Source organism: Geotrypetes seraphini, chromosome 2 (assembly GCF_902459505.1).
Source record: "Geotrypetes seraphini chromosome 2, aGeoSer1.1, whole genome shotgun sequence".
In the NCBI taxonomy this organism is placed as follows: Eukaryota; Metazoa; Chordata; class Amphibia; order Gymnophiona; family Dermophiidae; genus Geotrypetes; species Geotrypetes seraphini.
This window is the reverse complement of record NC_047085.1, coordinates 34,917,426-34,943,235: the sequence shown is the minus strand read 5'-3', so window position 1 is coordinate 34,943,235 and position 25,810 is coordinate 34,917,426. Positions and strand designations below refer to the sequence as shown.

At 42.0% G+C, this 25,810-nt stretch overlaps 1 protein-coding gene across 4 annotated transcripts in view; it reads right to left on the bottom strand.

The window, feature by feature from the left end:
• ADCY8 (adenylate cyclase 8) overlaps window positions 1-25,810 on the bottom strand; it is a 588,267-nt gene that overhangs the window by 9,583 nt on the left and 552,874 nt on the right. For all 4 annotated transcript variants that reach the window (XM_033933219.1, XM_033933220.1, XM_033933217.1 and 1 more), the window contains 2 exons: window positions 8,642-8,734; window positions 2,755-2,869 (listed from right to left, as the gene is read on the bottom strand). In XM_033933219.1, coding sequence (XP_033789110.1) covers window positions 2,755-2,869; window positions 8,642-8,734 — 208 coding nt within the window. The remainder of the gene's footprint in view (window positions 1-2,754; window positions 2,870-8,641; window positions 8,735-25,810) is intronic.

The following is a 25,810-nucleotide window of genomic DNA, read 5'->3' as shown; positions in this document are numbered from 1 at the left end:
AGTAATAATGATTAAACAAGTTCAATCTACAATAATAAAAGATAATCAAATTATTAGAAGAAAAATGGAAACTATGGAAAATAATTCTCGGACTAATAACCTGCGCTTACTGAACTTTCCAAAAATTCCATCTATAAACCCAAGGGAGATGATAAAAAGGTATTTTACAGAGATATTAAATATTCCTGAGGAATCAATACCTCCTCTCACTCGGGTATATTATTTGCCTACCAAAGTAATGGATCAGCAAGCGGAGGACCAGAAACAGGAAGTACAAGTCCTTCAACAAGATTTGAAAGCAATTTTGGAAACATCAGATAAAGATTTGGCTAAACCAGCAACTCTCTTATTATCTGTAGCGTTGTTGCCAGATAAGGATTGGATATTAAAAATGTTTTTTAAGAACAAAAATAAAGAATTTCTGGGTTTGAAAATACAAATGTTTCCAGATGTTAGTAGAGAAACTCAGAACCGTAGACGTCAATTTCTTCTGATGAAAGCAGGAGTTACACAGCTGGGTGGTATTTTCTTTTTACGTTTCCCATGTAAATGTATAATAAGGTATCGAGATAATAAATATGTGTTTTTTGAACCGGCTCAACTTACAGCTTTCTTGACGCTGAAACGTTTGGAAAAGGAAGGAACAACATAATAGTAACAACAAATGGACTTGATTAAATAGAATATAAGCTCCTTAATCCAGTCATTAGATACTTTTTCTTGTATAGAATTTATTAATTGATTTCCTTAAAGTTCACTCATAAATTCTTGGATCATTTCATTGAGGACTTGAGATTATATGATTAGAGATTTTTAGTATTATGGGAAAAAATTTTTCTTCTTTGTGTATGATCAGACAATCTTTCTGTACAAAATGTTTGATTTTGTTAAAAATTTAAAATGATAAATAAAGAATTAAAAAAAAAAAAAGAAAAGAGGAGACTGAGGGGAGACATGATCGAAACATTCAAAATACTGAAGGGAATAGACTTAGTAGATAAAACAGACTGATCACACTCTCCATGGTAAGGAGAACGAGAGGGCACTCTCTAAAGTTGAAAGGGGATAGATTCCATACAAACGTATGGAAGTTCTTCTTCACCCAGAGAGTAGTGGAGAGCTGGAACGCTCTTCCAGAGTCTGTTGTAGGGGAAAACACCTTCCAGGATTTCAAGACTAAGCTGGACAAGTCCCTGCTAAACTGGGATGTACACAGGTGAGGCTGGACTCATTTTAGAGCACTGGTCTTTGACCTGGGGGCCGTCGCGTGAGCGGACTGCTGGGCATGATGGACCACTGGTCTGACCCAGCAGCAGCAATTCTTATGTTCTTATGAGTATCTAATATTCTTGTATCAGTCCTGGATCCAATGACGTCCTTGCCCAACCAGCCTCCTATACAAACAGAAGACATGGGGATAGACCAAAGAGATGCAATCCCTTGGAACTTGGAGGATGACCCGGACATAGAATATACTGAGACTCGTTGCTAAGCAGTGAATTATTTGTGGATGGGGGCATGTCAAGAGGGGGAGGGAGGGCATTCTTGTGCTACTTTCTTAGCAAAGCTACAATACCGTGTGCTAACTGGCTTGCGCAGGATTACCACCACCTACAAAATGGGTGGCAATACTGCTCTCGTGGTAACTTTTATTATTGGCTGCATACTAATGGCAAATATAGAAAAAAAAAAGAGGGAACAGAAACCCCACGAAAATCAAACAAAAGAAAAACAAGTGGAGAGTGGGATAGAACAAGTCAACCGTGAGACAAAAAGATCTTTATTTCCTCAAATTATAATACATATAAAATCATATAGGTAAAAAGTCCCATAAATGAAATGTCCTATGTTGGATGGATCCAATCGATGACCCGACACGGTCCGTGTTTCAGCCCCCAGATGGTGGCCTGCCTAAGGGGGTGTGATTATGGGTCCACTAGGTGTCACTCCAGTGCTGGGAATGCAAACTTTTAAAAATAAAACCTGAAACGTCTGCTGGACTCAGAAGCAATCATAGAAAAATCAAAACCAGGGTACACTAAGGGCTCCTTTTATCAAGCCGCGCTAGCAGTTTAACGCACGGAATACCGCGCGCTAAACCGCCGGCCGCGCTAGCCGCTAATGCCTCCCTTGAGCAGGCGGCAGTTTTTAGGCCAGCGCGGGGGTTAACGCGTGATGAAAAGTCACGCGCGTTAACTCCGCTAGCGCGGCTCGATAAAAGGAGCCCTAAGGTCCCCTGATAAAAACTATACTAATGGCAACATTAGTGGATGGTCTTTAAAACTAAAAAAAACTGCTGCAGCAAAAATGATGTTAGCACATGGGATAAAACCTGTGCAAGGGTACCCTAAAACCTTTTTTTTTTTTTTAACCACAGCTTAGTAAAAGGGTCCCTAATTGCTCTGTGTTTTTGGATATTACATGTACTTTTGGCTGCATGTCGTGCTGCTACTTTCCTCCTTATAGATAGGCATAGGTCTGCCTGCTGTATTACATTATGTAGATAATATTTTGTGAATCTTTGCATTCGTACGGCATGCATGTTTCTTGAACATTTATTGTACTTCATCTACTAAACTCAATAAAAATTTTTGAACTAAAAAAAAAAAAAAAAAAAAAAAAGAGTCTCAAATTGAACTACAATGAATGGAAATGCTATGAACTAAAAACAAATCTCGCGGGGTTTAATAAAAACAACAACAACATTGTTTATAATGCTTTGTTGTTTTGATCTAATACTTGGACTCCACTTACCTATCCGGAGTTCAAAGTTGTTAAATGAATGCTTGTTGATCTCTTGAATGCTTTCATTCAGTGCTAGAGAGAAGTCTGCCACAGCACACAAATGCCCCCATTTATCCTCACATAGCTGGAAAGCAAATACAAAAATGAGCATTGAGTAAGATGCCATTCACCTGTTTCCCCCCCCCACCCCCCTCTCGTTGCGTATGTTATTTACTGCAATCATGCCTTATTTTATATTCTGGAAAAGATAAATAGGTGAAAAATTCACTCATGCACAGATATCTCAGGTCTCATTAAGCCCCAGCAGTCTGCCGCTAATGGAGGAAAAAAGATTAATGGCTTCCAGCTGAATGCATTTGTACCGAGACGATTTGTGTAAAGTGATAACATATTTATGCTGAAGCTCAAAATATTATTCATTATCAAAACAAAGAACAAGCAACTCTAGGTATTTTGGTCTTCAACCTGTTTAATGAAATAGAATCTATGTAATATCGGTGCTAGCTGCAACTCATTGTAGATTCAGTGAGCGACGGAAATGATAAAAGGGATGGGATGACTTCAATATGTGGAAAAGCTAAAATGGCTAGGGCTCTTCTGCTTCGAGAAGAGACGGCTCAGGGGTGATATAATAGAGGTCTATAAAATACTGAGTTGAGTGGAAAGGGTAGATGTGAATCGCTTGTTCACTCTTTCCAAAAATACTAGGACTAGGAGGCATGCGATGAAGCTACTAAATAGGAGTTTTAAAACAAACTGGAGAAAATATTTCTTCACACAACATGTAATTAAATTCTGGAATTCATTGCTGGAGAATGTGGTGAAATCAGTTAGCTTAGCGGGGTTTAAAAAAAAGGCTTAGATAGTTTCCAAAAAGATAAATCCATAGGCCATTATTGAGATGGCTTAGGGAAATCCATTGCTTATTCCTAGGATAAGCAGCATACAATCTGTTTTACTACTTTGGATCTAGCTAGGTACTTGGGACCTGGGTTGGCCACACGATACTGGGTTGGAAACAGGATATTGGGCTTGATGGACCTTCAGACTGTCCTAGCATGGGTGCTGGAATGGGGGAGGTCACAGGGGACATGGCCTCCCCCAAAACTGCAGGTCTCAATTGGTACCCACCCTCCCATCTGCTTTTTGGTGTTGTACTTTAAAAATCTTTGGGTAGCCGCTGCGCTGCGTCAACGAGCAGGCCTCCCTGGAACCCTTCATTCTACTTCTGAGGCAGCCCTGCTCATTGATGTTGTGTGGCAGCTGCCTTAAAAGTACAGTGCCATGAGGAGGTGTGTGGGGTAGTCAGGGGCCGGTGAGAGGCCGCTCCACTCTTCGGGATTCTGGTGGGGCCTGGGCGGAGCTCCTGGGTCCCCCCAAACCAAACAGTGCTTGCTGCTTATGTATCCTAGTATGGCAGTTCTTATGTTCTTAAGAGCTGGGGGAGGGGGTCCAATTCTTCTCCACACTGGACCTCACAAAAGAATGCTGGCAAATCCCATTGGATTTGTCCTCAACATGAAAAGTCCTCAACAGAAAAGATAGCGTTCATAACCCATCAAGGCCTATACCAGTTTACCGTCCTCCCCATTGAGTTACATGGAATTCCCACATTATTTAAAAAAGTTGTGAAAATCATTCTCCAGCCTCATTCAACCTATACCATAGCCTGGTTGATATTTTCTGAATCATGGAACCAACACATACAACACCTTACCATCATCTGCAATACTCAACAACGATCGGGACTCATTGCCAACCCAAAGGAGTGTGCCTTAGGACAGAAAGAAATCCAGTACTTCAGATTTTGCATGGGAAACAGTTGAGTTAAGCCCATTCCCTCCAAAGTAGAGGCAGTCCAGACCATACTTCATCCCATCAACAAAACAGAGTGACACTTTCTAGGTATCATAGGCTACTATCATAAATTTATATCGAACTTTGCTGATGAGGCTACATGCATAGCTGACTTACTACGGAAGAATCGCCCAAATAAACTTGAGTGGAATGAAGCTACCGAACGGGACCTTAAACTGGTTCAAAGAGATCTTGTGCCAAGAACCAGCTCTGAAAAATGTGAACTTTAAACATAACTTCATCCTGCAAACAGATGCATCAGGTACAGGACTTGGGACAGCACTAAGACAGGAGTTCGGCAAAGACGAACACTCTGTCCTTTACTTAAGTGGGAAACTTTCAATGACTGAACAATGCTACTCAACTATTGAAAAGGAATGGCTTGCAATTAAGTGGGCAAGTAAGCCATTACAGTATTACTTAACTGGAGGAGAATTCGTACTAGTAACTGATCATGCACTTTTGCACTGGTTGCAGCAAATGAAAAGCTCCAACCCTCATCTGATGCAATATTTAATGCTCTAGAGTAGACGTTCTGCTTCAGAGTGGAACATCATGCTGGGAAAAATCATAGCAATGCAGACTACTGGTCCAGAGAAGTAGCTCAAAGGACCTTGACACTCAACCGGTGACGCTTGAGTTGGGTAGAGTCACTATCACCCAAATCACCGCTGAGAGAAAGCTACATGGAGAAGCCATATGCTAAAACCTGCTAAGTTTAGGCTGTTCCCAGCAGGCTAAGCGAAGCAAGGCATTTGCATGTTGAGTCCAGCTGGAAAAGATCTCACCCCAAGAGAAACAGGAGCTTGCAGACCTGACCTGGAGGCCAGAAAGACAAGTGAGGGAGAGTTCCTGGCATCAGGAACTCCTAAGAGTGACCCTTGAGAGGATGCTTGCTGGCACCCGCCTACCTCCCAGTAAGCTCAAACCCGAATTAACCAGTGACCAGCGGGGACCAAGGTACCAGGAGAGCTGAATTGACTTGTGACCAGTGGATCTGTGGGGACCAAATTACTGGGAGAGCTGAATTAACCAGTGATGTCTGTAAGAGACCTGAGTGACCAGAAGTGACTGATGGTGACCAGATGAGACCTGAGTGAATGGAAGTGACTGGTGGTGACCGGAAGAGACCCAAGTGACTGGTAGTGACTAGAAGAAACCAGAGAAAGAGAGAGAAACATAGAAACATAGAAAGATGACGGCAGAAAAGGGCTATAGCCCATCAAGTCTGCCCACTCTTCTGACCCACCCCATTAAGTCTGAGTGCTAATGACCTAGTTCCTTAACTCTACTCTCGTAGGGATCCCACGTGTATGTCCCATTTATTCTTAAAGTCAAGCACGCTGGTGGCCTTGATCACCTGCATTGGAAGCTTGTTCCAGTGATCTACTACCCTTTCTGTGAAGAAATACTTCCTGATGTCATCATTAAATTTCCCTCCTCTGAGTTTGAGCGGGTGCCCCCTTGTGACCGAGGGTCCTTTGGGAAAGAAGATGTCGTCTTCCACCTCAACACATCCTGTGATGTATTTAAATGTCTCAATCATGTCCCACCTTTCCCTGCGTTCCTCTAGAGTGCAGAGCTGCAATTTGTTTAGTCTTTCTTCGTACGAGAGACCCTTAAGCCCGGAGATCATCCTAGTGGCCATCCGTTGAACCGACTCAACTCTAAGCACGTCTTTATGGTAATGTGGCCTCCAGAATTGCACACAGTATTCCAGATGAGGTCTCACCATGGTTCTGTATAGTGGCATTATGACTTCAGGTTTGCGGCTGATGAAGCTTCTACTGATACATCCCATCATTTGCCTTGCCTTGGATGAGGCCTTCTCTACTTGTTTGGCAGCCTTCATGTCTGCACTGATGATTACTCCCAAGTCTCGTTCTTCTGAAGTCCTAGCTAGTGTTTCTCCATTTAAGGTGTAAGTTTTGCATGGATTTCCGCTGCCGAGATGCATGACCTTACATTTCTTAGCGTTGAAGCCCAGCTGCCATGTCGAGGACCAGTTTTCCAACGTAAGCAGATCCTGCGTCATACTATCCTGCCGATTGCTTTCACTTACTATATTACATATTTTGGCGTCATCGGCGAATAGTGTTACTTTACCCTGAAGCCCTCGGGACAAGTCCCTTATGAATATGTTAAAAAGGAATGGACCCAGGATTGAGCCCTGTTGCACTCCGCTGGTCACATCCGATGTCTCAGAAAGGGTGCCGTTGACCACCACCCTCTGAAGTCTACCACTCAGCCAATCATTAACCCATGCAATTAGTGTCTCACCTAACCCCATCGATTTCATCTTGCTTAACAGAGATGCCTGAGTGACCAGTCAGCAGCCTCTGCAACAGCAACAAAGTGACATCTCAATGCATAGAAACATGAGGCAGATAAAGGCCAAATGGCCCATCTAGTCTGCCCATCCACAGCATCCACTATTTCCTCCTCTCCCTAAGAGATCTCCCATGTCTGTCCCACACTTTCTTGAATTCAGAATCAATCTTTGTCTCCACCACCTCTACCAGGAGACTATTCCTGCATCTACCACCCTTTCTGTAAAAAAGTATTTCTTTGATTACTCCTGAACCTATCACTTCTTAACTTCATCTTATGCCCTTGCCTTCTAGAGCTTCCTTTCAAATGAAAGAGACTCGCCTCATGGTATTTATGCCATGCAGATGTTTAAATGTCTCTATCGTAACTCCCCTCTCCCGCTTTTCCTCCAAAGTATTCATATTGAGATCTTTAAATCTGTCCCCATACACCTTATGACGAAGACCAACAACCATTTTAGTAGCCTTCCTCTGGACCGACTCTATCCTGTTTATATCTATCCTATAAACGGTGTCCAACTCTGAGCATCATTTATATAATAGTTCTTAGCATGAAATTTTATCAGCACTGATATTTCGTCACCATATATAGAATTTTGGCTTTACTGCCAGTTTTTATTTCTGTGTTCATAGCAAGTACCTGCAACTTTAAAAGTTCAAATGGAAGTAACAGCTGTGCACGGAGGTAATCATATGCCTGTCTGAAGAAAAAGAACGTGCCAGCACACCTCTGCACATGTCGTGTTGCATAAACTTGCAAATAAATATTAGCCTCATAAAAATGTCTTGTGAATGAAATTTCTGCAAGGCTGATATTTAATGTTAGCTTTTGCTATGTTCAGATATGCGCACGGTGAAGCCACCCTTAATGCAGAACCTTTGTATGCACAGGTCTGGCTAGGGTTACCAGATTTTCCGTTTGGAAAATCCGGATCCCCCTAGACCCACCCCCATTCCACTCCATCACACTCCAGGCCCACCCCCAGCCCCACCCCCCCCAACTGCCTGCTCTCGTGGGCAAGACATCCGAGCATGCGTGGATGCCCTCCTGCCCGACGCAATGTGGAGGAAAGCTTTTAAAAACCCGGACAAAGTGCTGAGTTTTGAAAAGCCGTCCGGTCCTCTGGACATGTCCGGGGAAATCTAGACGTCAGTAAGTCTAGGTCTGGCAGACTTTTCCTCTGTAGCATGTAAGCTGTACGTGCTTAGAATTTGCCTCTCATTTGTGTTCTGCATCACTGCTGAATGTTTTCTTACGAGACCTTTTGCATCAGCCTGAAAATGAGAGAAAGCCCTCAGTAAACAGGCCCCTTCTATTGTAAGCCTACCTGGGCTGGGAATTACCTACCACACCTGATTGTATCTCACCTTGAGCTCAGATTTGGAAAGTAAGTACATCCAAAATCCAAATCCAGAAAATAAAAAGGAGGAGAAAAGGATTAGCAAACTATAATATTATCTATGTTTCCAGACAGCAGTATTAGAATGCTAGTGTGACTTGAAGCTTTTCGCTTAAAGGTCAAAGAGATAAATTTGTTTAAAACATCATCATGATTGCCAGCTTTCAGAAGCATGGAAAGGATGCCTTTTTTAGGCACTCTTAACATATATCTGAAAAACCAAGGAAGTTATCATTTCATACAGTGGGTGCCATGACTCAAGCCTGATAGACGTTGCTTAATAGCAGATAAACATCAGCAGCTTCTTACCTGTTTTTCCGGTGACAGTCCTGATACAGCCATGTATGTGCTTCCAATTGTTTTGATTTTTTCAATATCTTGAAATCTCTCTTCACCTAACAGCTAAACAGAATAATGAATTTTATGTCAAGACCAAGAGTTTTTGCTCTGCATTATTCTAGTTATCAACATCGGTGACCATTACGACGGGTTATTTTAGCACAGGTCCAATTTTATGCAATGAAATCTTTGGGTCAATTTACTAAGTAGTTAGGCTATAAAGTAGTTAAAAATGGATTACCGTGGGATATGCTCAGGCATTCTGTGATAACTTCAAAATGTGTATACCCTAAAAAAATTTATATTTTTTGTTAAGGGGGCATGTAAGGTGTGGAGAGTGGGTATTCCAACTCTAGCCATTATCAGCCGAGTCTTACATTGATAACTGCCAGCATTTGCTGTTGGCCTAACCAACTTTTCTTTAGTTATTTGCCTATCTTGTCTTTAATGTTTTAATTCACCCTATCATTATCTTAATTATTGTATAAATTGTGCTATGTATGGTTATGATTTTCCTATGCTGCAAAATGAAACACATGTACATTTCTTTACAACAAATGTCCCACAAGGTTCCCCCTACCTTTTAAAATAGTTATACATGATTTTCCAGTATCTCTCTCTGACACTTTCTAAATTTGGTTCTAATTTGGCTATTCTTACAAGTTGTATCACATGGTATACCAGGGTCAGACATAGTATATGATATCTTCCCATACCCTCATATCCAGCTCATGGCATCTTGATATCTTTAAACCTAAACCTTCTGAGAAAGCTTCCTGCATCCCTTATGCACAGTTCATGTCCTCCAAGATGGGTAAGAGTTAGTGTATTGGGTTTCCCTGCCCAATAGTCATGGCCCAACCTATGACAGAGGTCTGGACTCATAATGGGAACTGTTTATCTTCATAGCCTAAAGACTGTGCAGGATAAGGGGACTTGCTGATGTAATATTGGTGGTAAGAGAGAGGCAGCTTAGAAGGGCAAACTGGATGTTTACAAAACAGTTACAGAAGTGATACCATAAAGCATGGTACCACAAGCTTGCCTTCATTTAAAATAATAAGATAAAAAATAAAAAGAATATGGGAGATGTCAGCCCAGACTTACATTGATAACTGCCAGCATTTGTTGTTGGCCTATGGGAAATTATATCAATCATATCTGATCTTAGGGGATGTCAGTGCAAATGCCCTAAAGTACTTCTACATTATCAGTGCTTGACAAAGAACCCTGATAGAAGGCGGGGAGGATACAGATATGCTAAGGTCCGGTGCTTAGGGAAGAGAATGGCCCCAGCTGTATGTTCTGGCAAAGATATGGCCATTCAGAAGTCATTGTTGGAGTGATCCTGGAAATTAACAGTCACTCCAGTCTATGAGGGACAGTTTCTCTCTCTTTTCTCTTCCAGTCTTTCACACCCCACACACACCTAATTTACCATTGTTTCAAACAGTTTACAGAAAGATATGGGTACATAACCACAATGGATTCTATTTTGTAGTCAACTTATAAAAGCTTCCTCTCTTGCTCACCCTCTCTCTCTCTTTTGCTGGACCCTCTGGCTTCCTCCTCCCTTGCTGAATTTTTTCTTTCTGCCTATTCACACCTATACACCTAAGACAGACACACATTCATTCAGGTAAACTGTCCATTTTCTCTCACACACAGAAGCAGTCTCTAAATCTACTCTGTATTTGTAAAGCCTATTTCTATCTCTGTAATAGAATATTTTTCTGAACTTCAGTACCAAGCATATTTTTGATGTATCTCTTTTATAAGCATTGCGTCTCTGTTATATTAAGCCTATTTCTGCACAATATATTCTTTAGGCAACCACGCTTGGCTATCATTGTCATTAATTTCACTTCCTGCTGAATCTCCTTAGGGCACTAAACCCAGTACCTCTAGTGGATTGTAAGGCCACCACCTGACCTGTTTGTCTGCTGAAGCCCCTGCAAAACCTTACAGTCATTTAGGGGGAAATTCTATAAGTCGTACCTAAATTGTAGGTGCCCACATTAATAAAATCAGTTTCAAAATTAGAGTTAATGGTGTCATTAATGAGCTTTAACAAAAAAATGTAAGGTTAATTGGGTGGGTGGTGTCTAAATCAGTAGGCGCCTAACTCCATGTAGGCATGGTTAGGGGTGGATTGGGGGGGTCTTTTTGAAAGTTAGGCACTGCTAGACATCATTAAGCGCCAATAGGCGCCTACATTAGGTGCCTCAATGTAGGTGAGGTAAACCCTGGCCTACATTGTAGATATCTACAATGTAGCGAAGCCTAATGTGTGATTGACATATCTAGATGCCTACATTGTAGATGCCTACAAATATAGGCGTCGTTAACAGAATCTGGTCCTTAGTGCATCTACATTATCAAACGCTAGTTAGCACAAGAATACTGCGTGAGTCTGTTTTATTAAGCCATGCGGCAAATGCACCAAAGCCCTTTAAATCTCAGTGGGCTTCAGTGCACTTGCCACACCGGTCTATGCTAATTTGTTTGATAAAAGAGGTCCTAAGTTTTGTGGCAATGGAGAATTAGGTAATTTGACCAGGGGCACAAGGAGCTACAATGAGAAATGAACCCAGTTCTTCAGGTTCTCAGGTCACCACACAAATCATTACACTCCTTCTCCACCTTAGGAGGAAATATTATTTCACTCAAAGTATACTTAAGCTCTGGGATTTGCCGCCAGAGGATGTGTTAACAGCGGTTAACGTAAAGGTTTGGACAATTTCCTGGAGGCAAAGTCTATATTCTGCTATTGAGACAAACAATGGGGGAAGCCACTGCTTGCCCTGGGATCGGTAGTATGGATGTTGCTACTATTTCGGTTTCTGTCAGGTACTTGTGACCTAGGTTGGCCACTGTGGAAATAGATGCTAGATGGACCTATACCTCAAACTATATTGCTCCCCTTTGAAGCAAGGTATATTTTTTAAACTATGTACACTGTTTTTAATTTTCCAAGGTGAAACAATAAACTACATGTTGCATTTAATAGAAACACCATACAAAGACAAATAAAACTTGATTAGCAACCATATGAGAATAAGGGGGTAATGCATGGAAAGCAGTATATACTAATGCTAGATGTATGGAAAACAAGGTTCTGTATCTAGAAGCTGTAATGGAAAGGATAAGTTGGGTTTAGTGGCAATCACAGAGACATAGTTCATGGAGAACCATGACTGCTATATAGTTATATCGGGATATAATCTGTTCAGGAAAGACAGGGTAGGAAGAAAAGGAGGAGAAGTAGAATTATATTGATTTGGCCCTTTGGCTCAAATGAACCTGGGGGTGGCAGCCTATTAAAAATGGACAGATGTGGTGGAATAGGCAAGCATGAAATATAAAATAGCCACTATGCTGTCTTCTCATCACTTTGGATTTTATTAGTGAGGGAATATATATTGATAAGATAGGGACTTAATCCAAGAGAAGGCTTTATGAGTGGCTATATCAAATTACAATTGGATAAACCAGAACATAAACCAGATAAGACAAATATAGGATAATATATTGATCTAAATATGTGTTTTGTACTGGGATCACTGGAAACAAGAGAAGAGCAGCATTCTCTCAGGACCCTAGAATTAATTGATAGCTTTGTTGAAGGACAGAGAAGATAACCCAAGCTGTAGCTTAGTTCCATTGTTTCAATGTGTGCCCAGTCTGGTCGCCAGAGACCTGTGGAAGGTAAGGTTTGGCTTTTGACCTGGTTGCTATAGCAATGGACTTTTCTTCTAACTACAGAGATTACATTCCAGGGGAGGGGGGGGGGGGTTCCCTCTCCTTTTTTGCAGGGTAAGGTTAGAAATGCTAATTGGATATACAAAATGCATATATGATGAATTACATTTTAGTAAACAATGTAGGAACTTTCATATTCAAGGGTTCAGATTGAAATATAATTACCTCTAAAAATTGTACTGGAGGATTCATATAGGAAAATGTAGGTTTTGTGGGAGTGGATTGGCCACTCCCCTTCTCTTTCACTGAGACACTGGATTTTCAGTGCATACTCGAGTAACTCAGTAACATGGGAGCAGCAGTTTGACTTTTAAGGAGAAATAATTTAAAGCTGTTGTGTATGGATAATTTTTCCTCTGTAAGTATATTATATTGTAACTAGTATTTTAGACCGTTACATTAACGGGTGCTAGAATATATGTCTGTCTGTCTTTATTTCTGTCTGTCTCTGTCCCTGGCCCCCTTTGTCTGTCTGTCTTTCTGTGTATCTCCCTGCCCCTGTGTCTTTCTTCTTTTCTTTCTGTCTCCCTTCCTCACGCTGTCTGTCTGTCTGTCTTTCTATCTATCTGTCTCTCTCCTATGCAGCAGCATTTCTCTCCCACCACTTCCCTGTGCAGCAGCCAAAGCAGCATTCCCTCCCCCTCCATTTCCCTCCCCCCACACCACTTCTCTGAACTGCCTTGAATTTTGACGTCATCATCCAGACTGCCAATTTTAAAGACAATAGCAATTGTTTTCAACCTTCCAAACAGATATTAAGCAAAACTCAGCCAGCCTTAAAGAACAGATAACCCAGAGATACCAAGTCACGCGCATTTCACTGCCCTCACAACCCAAACAGCTCTCTTCACCCGAATTCAAAGTGTGTGGATTGCTCTGCCCACGGTCTGGCATCTCTTCCTCCCATTCTCCTGAGGCTCATCATCCGCGGCCCGACTTCTGTCCCTCATTCTCAAACGCCCCATCCCCACGTCCTACCTACAATCCTGTCTCTGAAGTTTCCAACACCACCCAAAAGTTTGCTTCTCCAATGTCCCGCTCCCTCCGCCGCAACTTCTTTCCATCTGCCGCATCCCGCCCTGCCGGAAACAGGAAGTTGTGGCAGAGGGTGCGAAACGTAGCCGCTGGAAAGCTATTCGCTTCAGCGGACAGCCGCAGGGAAAGCTCACTGCCCCAGCTCCGTCCCCGTCCGCAGCTCTGTCCGGGCCTCCCGCGCTTTCTCAGCGGCCCAGCTCGCTCGGTTGTTTTTTGGTTTTTTTTTTCCCTTGGCGCTCCGCTTCCTGCATTCGGCTGCTCTCCGCCGACAGCCGCCTGCCTCAAAGCCCTCCTCCCTACCCTACCCCTAGCATGGCCACTGCGCCTTGAGATTGCCCTGGTCTCGGTGTGACCAGGAAGCCAGGGCGGACGAGGACGGCCCCTTGCCCAGCAGCGCTGCTTCTCTCCATCCCCGCCAGTGACGTACTAAGCGCGCATGCGCACTCTCGCTGGCACAGCGCGACAGATCAGATCTCAGGGAACATGCGGTGAGATTGCGCATGCGCGGCTAGCATTTTATTATTATAGATACTTTTTCCTGGTTTCTTCTGTATCTTTCTTTATTAGATAAGCTAGTATTAAAATGTAACTTTTAGAAATTCTTGTGTGAGGGGGGAAAGACACTCCCCAATATGCATGCAAGCGCCTTGTATGCCCAATTATATGCAGGCAGTAAAATGTCGTCATATATTAGGTATATATATGTGAACCTAGCAGAATGGAATTTTGAGGGCGTTAAGTCAGGGAAGTTGCATTTATACTATCTGACTTGTAATGTGCCTCCATTGTACAAATAAATGCCTTTTGATCCAAGATATCTGTTAAATTTAATAAATAATATAATCAAGAAGGGTATTACAACCAGAACGAAAGAAGTTATCCTGCCGCTGTACCGGGCAATGGTGCGTCCGCAACTTGAGTACTGCGTCCAGTATTGGTCGCCGTACCTTAAGAAGGATATGGCGTTACTCGAGAGAGTTCAGAGGAGAGCGACACGACTAATTAAGGGGATGGAAAATCTTTCATACGCTGAGAGATTGGAGAACCTGGGTCTCTTTTCCCTGGAGAAGAGGAGACTTAGAGGGGATATGATAGAGACTTACAAGATTATGAAAGGCATAGAGAGAGTAGAGAGGGACAGATTCTTCAAACTTTCAGAAAATAAAAAAACAAGAGGGCATTCGGAAAAGTTGAAAGGGGACAGATTCAAAACGAATGCTAGGAAGTTCTTCTTTACCCAACGTGTGGTCGACACCTGGAACGCGCTTCCAGAGGACGTTATAGGGCAGGGAACAGTATCGGGGTTTAAGAAAGGATTGGACAATTTCCTGCTGGAAAAGGGGATAGAAGGGTATAGATAGAGGTTTACTACATAGGTCCTGGACCTGTTGGGCCGCCGCGTGAGCGGACTGCTGGGCACGATGGACCTCAGGTCTGACCCAGCAGAGGCATTGCTTATGTTCTTATGTTCTTATGATTGGAAATATTTGTACAATTATCATTATTCCAGTGCATCTATGAGCAGGGTAGAACCACAACTCTGCTCAATATGTTAAAGATTATATTAAAGTCACACAATTGCAGGATCTTCAGGGCAAGGAAGAGGCACTGTGGATCAATTTGGAAAGATTTACATTGGTGTGATATACAGGCCTCCTTCACAGATGGAAGAAGTGGACAGATTTAATAGCAGACATTCAGAATATAGCTTTAAAAGGGGAAGTATTATAGGTGATTTTAACACACCAGATGTTGATTGGGGTATCCCTATTGTGTGGTCTTCTAGAAATAGGGAGATCCTGGATTATCTGCAAGGAGAACTATTCCAGCAGTTGGTAATGGAACCCATGCAAGATGGGGCCATACTAGACATAGTGCTTATAAAAAAGGGAAAATATTTCTGATGTTACAATGAGTAATCATCTGGCATCCAGTGATCACTACATGGTGTGGTTTAATATTAAGGCAGGTGTAGAGAGGGCTCATTCAAAAGTAAAGGTTCTAGACTTTAAAAAAACTAACATTGTTCAGATGGGAGAATACATCAAGGAAATGTCTTGGGAACATCTGGAAGAAGTAGGAAAGCAGTGGGCAAAACTGAAGGGAGCTATTGTAAGGGCAACAACCATTTTATAAGAAAAGTAAGAGGAAAGGAAGGCCACTTTGGTTCTCAAAATTAGTTGCTGAGAAGATAAGGAAAAACAGATTAGCTTTCATATGCCTACATGAATTCAAATCAAGATATCTATGTCATGAACCCTAATGAAATAATGTAAATCTTGGACGAGGCCAGGCTCTCCTAAATTCTAAATCGCATTGAACTCTTTCTGGGGCATATTAGTGATCCACAAATACTAATGTAATTTAATTTAATTGGACCGACTCAGTATGGCTATTATGTTCCTATGACACCTTTACATTTGAAGTTAAATGTCTACTTACCCTTAAGGTTTGGATGAATATTAACAGATTAGCATTAACTTAATAAATTCAGAGATCATATATATAGAATAACTGCAATGGGCATTACATTACCTTAGTGTCTTCTATCCCGTCAATACCTTTCAGTTCTAGGCAGTTTACAACAAGAGTTGGCCTGGGCAATTCCAGGGAGAATACACGGTTAATAGATGCAGAATGCATTGGGGTCTGTGGAGAGTCGATCAGGTTTAGTTAGATCATTTGACAAATTTTTTGAATAGAAAAGTTTTAAGTTCTTTCTTGAATGTTTTGTAGTTGAGCGTCTTAGTCAGCAGATTGGAGAGGTGGCGGTTTAGTTTCGCTGCTTTGGTGGCTAATAGTCCGTCGTATATTTTTTTTGCTTTGTATACCTTTGATTGGGGGGTGGGTGAAATGTGCATGAGTTCTCCTTGGTCTGGATGTGTTTTTCCTGATTAGGCAGTTGCTCAGATAGCATGGTCCGTTTCCATTTAGGGCTTTGAATAGGGTGCAGTATAATTTGTATTATATGCGTGCTTGTACTGGGAGCCAGTGTGAATCTCGGAAAGCGGTGGTGATGTGGTCATTGAAGTGTTAAGGTTTAGTGACTAAGAGATCCCAGAATTATCAGAAATTTGTTGTGTAGGAATAATACTTGACTGTGATTTCTATGTATCCTCTTGTCAGTGAAACTGTAAAATCTGCTTTTTATAGATTGCAATTTCTACGTAGACTGAAGCTATATCTGTCAGCTGGCAATTTTAGATTGATCTTACAAGTGCTAGTTATTTACAGAATATATCATTGCTCATATTATTTGTTAGTCTTCCAGCAAGTTCTCTGAAAACACTGTAACATGTACAAAAATCATCAGTGTGTTTATTGATTGGAATCAAGAGACATGAACATATTCCTCCAGATTGGGCTCCTTCCATTGGTTGCCTATTATATAAAAACATAAGAATAGCCTTACTGGGTCAGACCAATGGTCCATCTAGTCCTGAGAGTACAAAAAAAGGAGAGTTAGAAAAGCAGAAAATACTTGGCGCAAAACTCTCAGTGACCAGGACAAATCCTCCTGGAAAAACTTGCTGCAAAACTACAAATCAGCCACACATGAAGCAAAGAAAGCTCATTTCACTGCTCTACCATCAAAGTACCCAAGCAGATCGAGGGCCATCTTTTCATTAACAAAAAACCTATTCTCCTTATCCCAAGGTCCAATGCATTCCCTGCAAACGAACCTAGACTGCGAATCCCTCTCCACCTTCTTCCATGACAAAATATCAAAGATACGCGCAAATCTGGACTCTGAGGCCAAAGCACTCCCATACATCCCAGAAACTGCCCAAGATGACAATCCACCCAAGATGGAAACCTTGAACAGTTTCAAACCGATCTCCCACAATGACCTCAAAACAATAATCAACTCCGTACGCCCCGCAACCTCGATCCTGGACCCATGTCCCTCCACTACACTGCTGAACACAAATGAGGTATTCCTGGAATCCATCCTACCCCTAATAAATGAGTCCCTTATGACAAGTGTAGTTCCACGGAGCTGGAAATCAGCCATAGTAAAACCACTCCTGAAAAAAACAACCATGGACCCAGACAACCCAAGCAACTTCAGACCTATCTCAAACCTCCCATTCATCTCAAAAATATTGGAAAAGACTGTACTCACGCAATTGCAAGACTTCATGGAGACAAACGCCACCCTCTCCAACTTCAGGAAACACCACAGCACAGAAACTGTGCTTTTGGACATCCTAGATGACTGCTGGAAAATCCTAGATGATGGAAATGATGCATTGCTGGTACTATTAGACCTCAGTGCCGCCTTCGACACCATAGACCACTCTCTCCTCTTGTCCAGGCTAAAGTCCATTGGAATCCGTGACAATGCACTTCAATGGTTCTCTTCATTCCTGAACGACAGATCGCAGAGAGTCCTACTAGGAAAATCCTTATCTGAACCCAAACCACTCCACTATGGAGTGCCTCAGGGAGCTTTACTTTCACCTCTCCTCTTCAACCTCTATGTCAAACCAGTACTGGACATAGCGGGTAAACACCGCATCAGAATCCACTCCTTCGCTGACGACCTACAACTCTATCTTCCCCTAGGCCGTCACTGAGACACACAAATCAAATATCTCCAGTCTTGCTTAACTGAAATAAAGTCTTGGATGACCGTAAACAAATTACAGTTAAATGAATCCAAGACAGAACTTCTCTGGATCCACAAAGATTTATGCTTATACCCCCGTCCGTCCTTTTCCTGGGCCACAAACACCCTTACACCCAAAGACAACATCCGCAGCCTAGGAGTAAGTCTTGACTCTAATTTATCAATGACAGATCACGTATTCAAACTAGTATCATCATCCTTCTACTACCTCCGCCAGCTAAAAACCATACGTGCCTACTTCTCAGAATCTGAATTTGCCCAACTACTCTATGCTTTTGTTCTATCCCGCTAGACTATTGTAACGCTCTATTAGTGGGCCTGCCTACCAAAACTCTCTCCCGCCTCCAAAGGGTGCAAAACGCTGCAATCCGCCTTCTGAAAAACCTAGGCATCCGCGAACGTGTTACCCCTGCATTAGCTTCCATGCACTGGCTGCCCATTCAAAAACGCTGCACCTTCAAGGCCCTGCTCCTCACTTTCAAAACCTTCCATGAAACGATTCCGTACTACCTGAAAACTAAACTACAAATCTACTTCCCAAAACGACCACTGAGGTCCCAAGGAGAAAAACGACTGACCATACCTTCTGGCCGCTCCCTCAAAACAAACTGCCCGCAAACGCTCCTACTCACATTTCATACCCAAACTTTGGCACACAATCCCTTCATCTGTCAGATCACTAGATGGACTCTGGAATTTCAGGAAGGCCGTAAAAACCTTCCTCTTTACTAACCCAGCGCCTTAAAGTCATTCACCCTGAAATGCCACCCAGTCAACTCACCTATGTCACTTAATTTCACCAGATGCTACTTAGTACATATGTTTTATTGTTATGTCTATATTGTAATTTATGTAAACTGTCATCTATATTGTAATTTATGTAAATGTCATCTCTGCTCTGTCTGGATTATTATGGATGTACTTTGTAACCCGTTCTGGGCTCTTTTGGGAGGACGGGCTAAAAATCGAATAAATAAATAAAATAAATAAATAAATAAATGTATCCCGTCTTCAAGGAGGCCAATCCAAGGCAGCAAAACTAGACCACCAACTCTAATCTACTAATCGCAATCCCAGACTACAAAACTTTCAGAAAAGAAAGAAAAACCTTGCGATTCAAAAAATCCATGACGACTAACACCGAATGAAACTTTTCAATCCTCCAAAGCAACCCGCTCTACTCTGTAACACCTCTGGACATGTCCAGAAATCCTCTTCTGTAATCTGCCTTGAACCGCAAGGTAATGGCGGAATAAAAATCACTAATGTAATGTAAGTACCTGGCAAAAACCCCAATAGTAGGAGCATTCCATGCTACCGATCCAAGGCAAGCAGTGGCGTTCCCCTTGTCTGTCTCAACAGCAGACTATAGACTTTTCTTTTAGGAACCTGTCCAAACCTTTTTGGAGAGTCAAATAGAAATTGATAATGCTGGTTTATTCAGCCTTAAATGGTGATGTTCCAAAATATATATTTTTTTAAATTAAAATTCTACAACAGAATTACAGGAAAAAAAAAAATCAAAGAAAATTATATCTTCATTTCATACCATCATAGAAATTAAAAGATTTGAGTCCATGTCAAAGAAAGGTCAGACTGAATATAATACTTCAAAATATACAGTATTAATACTTTACACTTCAGATTTATACTTCTGTTCAAGATCGGTGGCCACTTAGACACTACAGATACCTTTGGTTAGGAAAATCCATCTATCAAGGTCATTACCTTGTTGGAATTAATATTAATGATCAGCACAGAGGGGCACTTTTATAAAGTTTTTTTTTTTTGCACATTTCTGACAATATACCCATGTAACTTGACTCTATCAAAACGACAATCATATAAAGAATCCAGGCTTGCAAAAAGAGCATAAATGCTAGTATTTAAAAAAAAACAAAAAAAACATTTATAGTTTAGACTTATCAAGGAATGAGAAGTTCAACTATTTTCATATATAACAAAATTTCATTTATTCAGTTCTCATCAAATTATTTCAAAAACTCAGTGAGTGATGCTGTGTTGTTGCTTGCGTGCTAGTTATCTCGGTGCATTTTGGCACCCTAGATAACCCTGGAAGCAGATCTAACTCCTGATATTGATCTTGGGGTCATAGATGTGCCCTATCTTTCTGAAATGGGAAATGCACCTCTATGTTTTTATCCTGCCCTAGCCCCACGCAAACCATATTCCTTTGTCAGATAGACATCTTGGCCATTTAGACATTTGGGCCCAATATTCAGAGTGTTTAAGCAGGCCAGAGAGGTTTTGGTCTGCTTAAATCGCGTATGGCTGCCCAACTGCTGATATTCAATGGCACTAGGCCAGTCAGTGTCACTGAATATTAGCTTTGACCAGGCCTGAAAATGTGGGCAGGTCAGGGCCAGGTTCTGGGGCAGAGCTGGGGAGTAGCAGGAGCTTATATGGGCTCTGGTGATATTTAGCTGGGGCCTGCATAAGATAAATTGGTAAATTTAGGTTAGCTGAAAACTGTCCTAAATTCACCAGCTTAGCTTTGTGTGAACTCCAATTGAATATTGGACAGGAACCCGCATAAGGCTTTCTGTTTTTTTTTTTAAAGACCTCCCTCCAGAGCCCCAATCCCTCTCCTGACTTCCCCAACAATGTTCCCTCCTGGTACTAAAGCCTGTCACTCCATGCACCCCACTCTCCACGTATAGGTAGGCTTCCTTCGAATTGTACCACGATCTGCCGCAAAAGGTCATGGCAGCCATTTTAAGTATGCATTAGCAACCCCCCAGCATTTACAAGGACTGACAATTAAGTTTGCAAACTTATCCTAGAAAAAGTTCTACATACCTCTTTGCTGAATATTACTACAATCACCTTCGAAGTACTTCCCTTGGGAAGCTACGCACCGATGTCAGCACCTAGTCCATCTTTCAAAGCAATTTTTGGAACTCTTTTTCTAGAATGCCCATCAGAGCTGCCGTCATATTACCCTTGATGTCCTGAATGTCATTAAAATGTTTTTCTTTTAATATTTTCTTTATCTTTGGATAAAGAAAAAAGTCTTTGGGGGCCAGATCAGGTGAGTAAGGAGGGTGTTCCAATACAGTTGTTTGTTTTCTGGCTAAACACTCCCTCACAAACAGTGCCGTGTGAGCTGATACGTTGTTGTGATGCAAGAGCCATGAGTTGTTGGTGAGAAGTTCAGGTCGTTTTCATCTTTTTCACACAGTCTTTTCAGCACTTCTAAATAGTAAACTTGGTTAACTGTTTGTCAAGTTGGTACAAATTCATAATGAACAACCCCTCTGATATCAAAAAAGGTTAGCAATATCTTTTTGACTCTTGATTTGGATGGCAGAACTTTTTGGGTCATGGAGAATTGGCTGACTTCCATTGTGAACGTTGACACTTTGTTTCAGGGTCGTATTGGTACACCCATGTTTTATCAGCAGTGATAACATGGCCCAAAACATTATCTTGCCTCTCCAAAAGATCTTGGCAAACTTTGACTCCTTTGCTTTTGTTCACTGGTGAGCTCCTTTGGGACCATTCTTGCATACACCTTTCTCATGCCAAGAATTTTAGTTAAGATTTTTCTGTTTTCCTACCAGTGTTTACTTGGTCTGCTATGCTTCTCACAGTAAGCTCATGATTTTGACGCATAATTTAACAAATTTTTGCAATGTTTTCATCAATTCTGCTCATTACTGGCCGCCCTGACCTTTCTTCATGAGTTACGCTTTCTCTCCCTTCAGAAAAACGCTTAATCCATTTGTATACTGCTGTTTTGTTCATGGCATTAGCCCCATAAACTTGGACAAACATGTCCCTGATTTCACTTCCACTCTTGCCAAGTTTAATAAGAAATTTAATGTTTGTTCGTTGCTCTAGTTCAAGCTCCAACATTCTTGTGACAGCACACAAAAACACTAAACAACAGTAATGAACACCACTCAGCAAGACACCGCCACACGACACGAACACAGCTGTGAGACACTGATATACCAAGGTTATGAAACCTTACCAAGTTTTTTGTACAGTGCTGTCAACGTAAGCACACGGAGGCAAGTTTGCAAACTTAATTGTCAGACCTCATATGTAGTCCTGAGGGGGGGGGGGGGTCTACCTGTATGTGGGAGGTGGGGAGCTTGATGGAGAGAGAGGCTTTGGCACTCAGATTGAGGGGGTCTTAAAAAAAAAAAATTAATAACAAAAGAGTTATGTGGTCCGGGCGGGAATGCTGCCCAAATTTACACCCTAATATTCAGTTTCGGTACCCGGACACGGCCCAGCACTGAATGTGAATATTAGGGTATAAGTAAGCCAGCGTCAGTCAACTAATCTAATCTAATCTAAAACTTGAATTTGTATACCGGATCATCACCTAAAAGGAGCCCGACTTGGTTAACAAAATAGCTGTAATATAAAGGAATCATAAAAAGTGAAAAGTAAAATAAAAACTCAGATAAAAAAAAAAAATTACCAATCTAAGAAAAGAACTATTAATACATGAAGATTATTTTGACAGCCTAGCCTGCAGGTCCAAATATTGTTGGAATAATAATGTTTTCATAGATTTGCGAAATAATTGAAAAGAGTATAATGCTCTAATAGAAAAAGGAATATTGTTCCAAATTTCAGTTCATCTGAACGAAATGGACTGACTCAATTTTCTGACAGATTTTACACCCTTAAAGAAAGGAAAAGAGAGTTTATACCTGTGTAAGTTTCTTGAGTCAGACAGTCGATTAACATTCAGGGTTCCTTTTATCAAGCTGCACTAGCGGGGTTAACGCACGTGACTTTTCATCACGCGCTAACCCCCGCGCTGGCCTAAAAACTACTGCCTGCTCAAGAGGAGGCGGCAGCGGCTAGTGCAGCTGGCGGCTTAACGCGCACTATTACGCGCGTTGAACCGCTAAGCGCGGCTTGGTAAAAGGAGCCCTCAGAGTCAATGGAACCAAAGATGAGAATATGTCGTATAGAAGTTTGAACCCTACGCACGCACATTTAAACCGTATTCTATAATAAAACGGAAGCCAACGGAGCTGAATTAATAGTGGAGATACGTGATCAAACTTTCTCTTCCCAAAGATTACTTTTCTTCTGCTCTTAACAGTGTGATTGATTACGTTAGGGTTGCCAGTTGCTTTCATTTTTTTTCTAGGCAAGCCAACCCAGTTTGGGTTCTATACCATACCCGCTTGTCTTAGGGAAATCAGTACTGTCTCTATGCTTACAGGAATAAGGCCTGAGCTGAACCAGGCTATCTCGAAAATGCTGAATTAAGTTTTTCAAAGTTTTATTTAAAATTTCATATGCCGCTTATACATTTGTCTAAGCGGTGTAGTCATAAACAAATAAAATCTTGGAGAGACATAATTAGACAACAACTGTCTTAAATGACATATTGAAACAATGAGGGATAGTGGGACAAATACAATTTACAAAGGTCAATACAGTAGGTAGGGGGTATGCTCTTCCTTCAGAGGTCTGAGGATTACTTATAAAAAACATAGTAACATAGTAGATGATGGCAGATAAAGATCCGAATGGTCCACCCATTCTGCCCAACCTGATTCAATCTAAAAATTTGTTGTTTTCTTCTTAGCTATTTCTGGGCAAGGATCTAAAGCTCTGTCCGGTACTGTTCTTAGGTTCCAACTACTGAAGTCTCCGTCAAAGCTCACTCCAGTCCATCTAAACCCTCCCAGCCATTGAAGCCCTCCCCAGCCCATCCTCCCCCAAACAGCAATACACAGACACAGACTGTGCAAGTCTGCCCAGTACTGGCCTTAGTTCTTCAATATTTACTATTATTTTCTGATTCTAGATCATCTGTGCTCATCCCACGCTTTTTTGGACTCCGTCACCGTTTTCCTCTCTCGGGAGCGCATTCCAGGCATCCATCACTCTCTCCGTAAAGAAGAATTTCCTTACATTGCTCTTGAGTCTCCCACCCCCAACCTCAAATTATGTCCTCTGGTTTTACCATTTTCCTTTCGCTGGAAAAGATTTTGTTCTACGTTAATACCTTTCAAGTATCATAAGCATCCTTAAATAGGAAGGTCTTTAGATTTACTTTAAATTTTGCCAATAGGTGCTTCTTCCCCAGTGGCGTACCTAGCATATGTGACAACCAGGGTCCATCATTTTTTGGGACCCCCCCCATCTGTACGAAAAACATGATTTTTAGTAACAAGCCACACGTCACACGAGTACCTAGGAAAAGGCAGCATCTTACATATTGCAGTGAGCAGTACATCAATACACCCATTGTAAAACTAAACAAGCCAAACTAGTACAGATCAATCCTACACCGTCAATCCTAACAGAAAACCACGTCTTTCGAATACACAGAACACAGAAAACACCTTCACCTAGTATGGAATATGTCATCACAAACTAACCCCTCCCCCTTTTACAAAACTGTAGTGTGGATTTTAGCCACGGTGGTAACAGCTCTGACACTCATAGAATTCTGAGCATCAGAGCTGCTATCACTACAGCTGGCGCTAAAAAACGCTCCACAGTTTTGTAAAAGGGGGGATAAAATAGAAATACATAGACAAAGGTTAAATTGAACCAGCAAGAAGCTGGACTCTGCATACAATGCAACACCACAGAAACAGTGACACATGTCTAGATTACGTTCTTACTACTCTCATCAATTTCCTTTTTTACTTTCTACCTACAACTCACCACCTCTTTCCCTCACCCCCTCCAGTATTTCCCTAACTCATTCCTTTTCTCCCATCATCTGCCCTCTTCTCTTGCCCCACTTCCATCATCTGCCCCTTCTCCCTACTTCCATCTGCCTCTTCTCTCTCCCCTTTCTCCCCAATTCCATCATCTGCCCCCTTCTCTCAATCTCTCCATCCACTACAGGCCTATCTTTCTCCCTTCCTCACCTTTCCGATTTTGGCAACAAGATCTGCAAACCCCCCGCGATGACACTTAAGATCGGCAACGGGCCTCCTTCTACTCCTGGCATCAACAGAACTTCAGATTGGCAACGCGGTGCTCAGTCAAAAGTGGAAACAGGAAGCTGAGTCAGAGGGAAGCTTTTGAGGTGAACACTAGAGAATGACAGGGGGAAAACATCTGTCCCCATCACTGCACCGTCCCTTTCACTGCCCCGTCACCGCCATCCCATTCACCGCCCCGTCACCATCCCTGCAGCATCCATACAAGCCTCAGTACTGCAATATTTAGCTTATTCCTTCCTTATAAATCAAAGTTCTGGCTGCTGAACTGGAGAAAGAGATGTTCGGCTGGCAGGGCTTTTTTTTATGAATTTTTATCAACACAACTAATATACTACTTTATCCTGAAGCAAAAAAAAAAAAAAGAAATATAATTTTTTTCCTACCTTTGTTGCCTGGTTTCTGCTTTCCTCATGTTCTCATTCAATTCCTTCCATCCACTGTCTCTCTTCTCTCTGCGTCTTCCATTTGCTCTGTTAGTCTGCCTCTCCCTTTCTCCCCCCTTCCAAATTGGTCTGGCACCCATCTCCTTCCCTCCGCTCCCCCCATAGTCTGGCATCTCTGTCTTCTTCCCTGCCAGCGTCTTCGCCCCACTCTCTCTTCCTCATTTCCCTTCAGCATATTCTCCCCACTCTCTCTTCCCCACTCTCTCTTCCCCATTTCCTTTCAGCGTCCTTCTCCCCCCTCATCTCCCCCATGTCCTGTCAGCGTCCTTCTCCACCCCTCTGTCTTCCCCATGTGCTTTCAGCA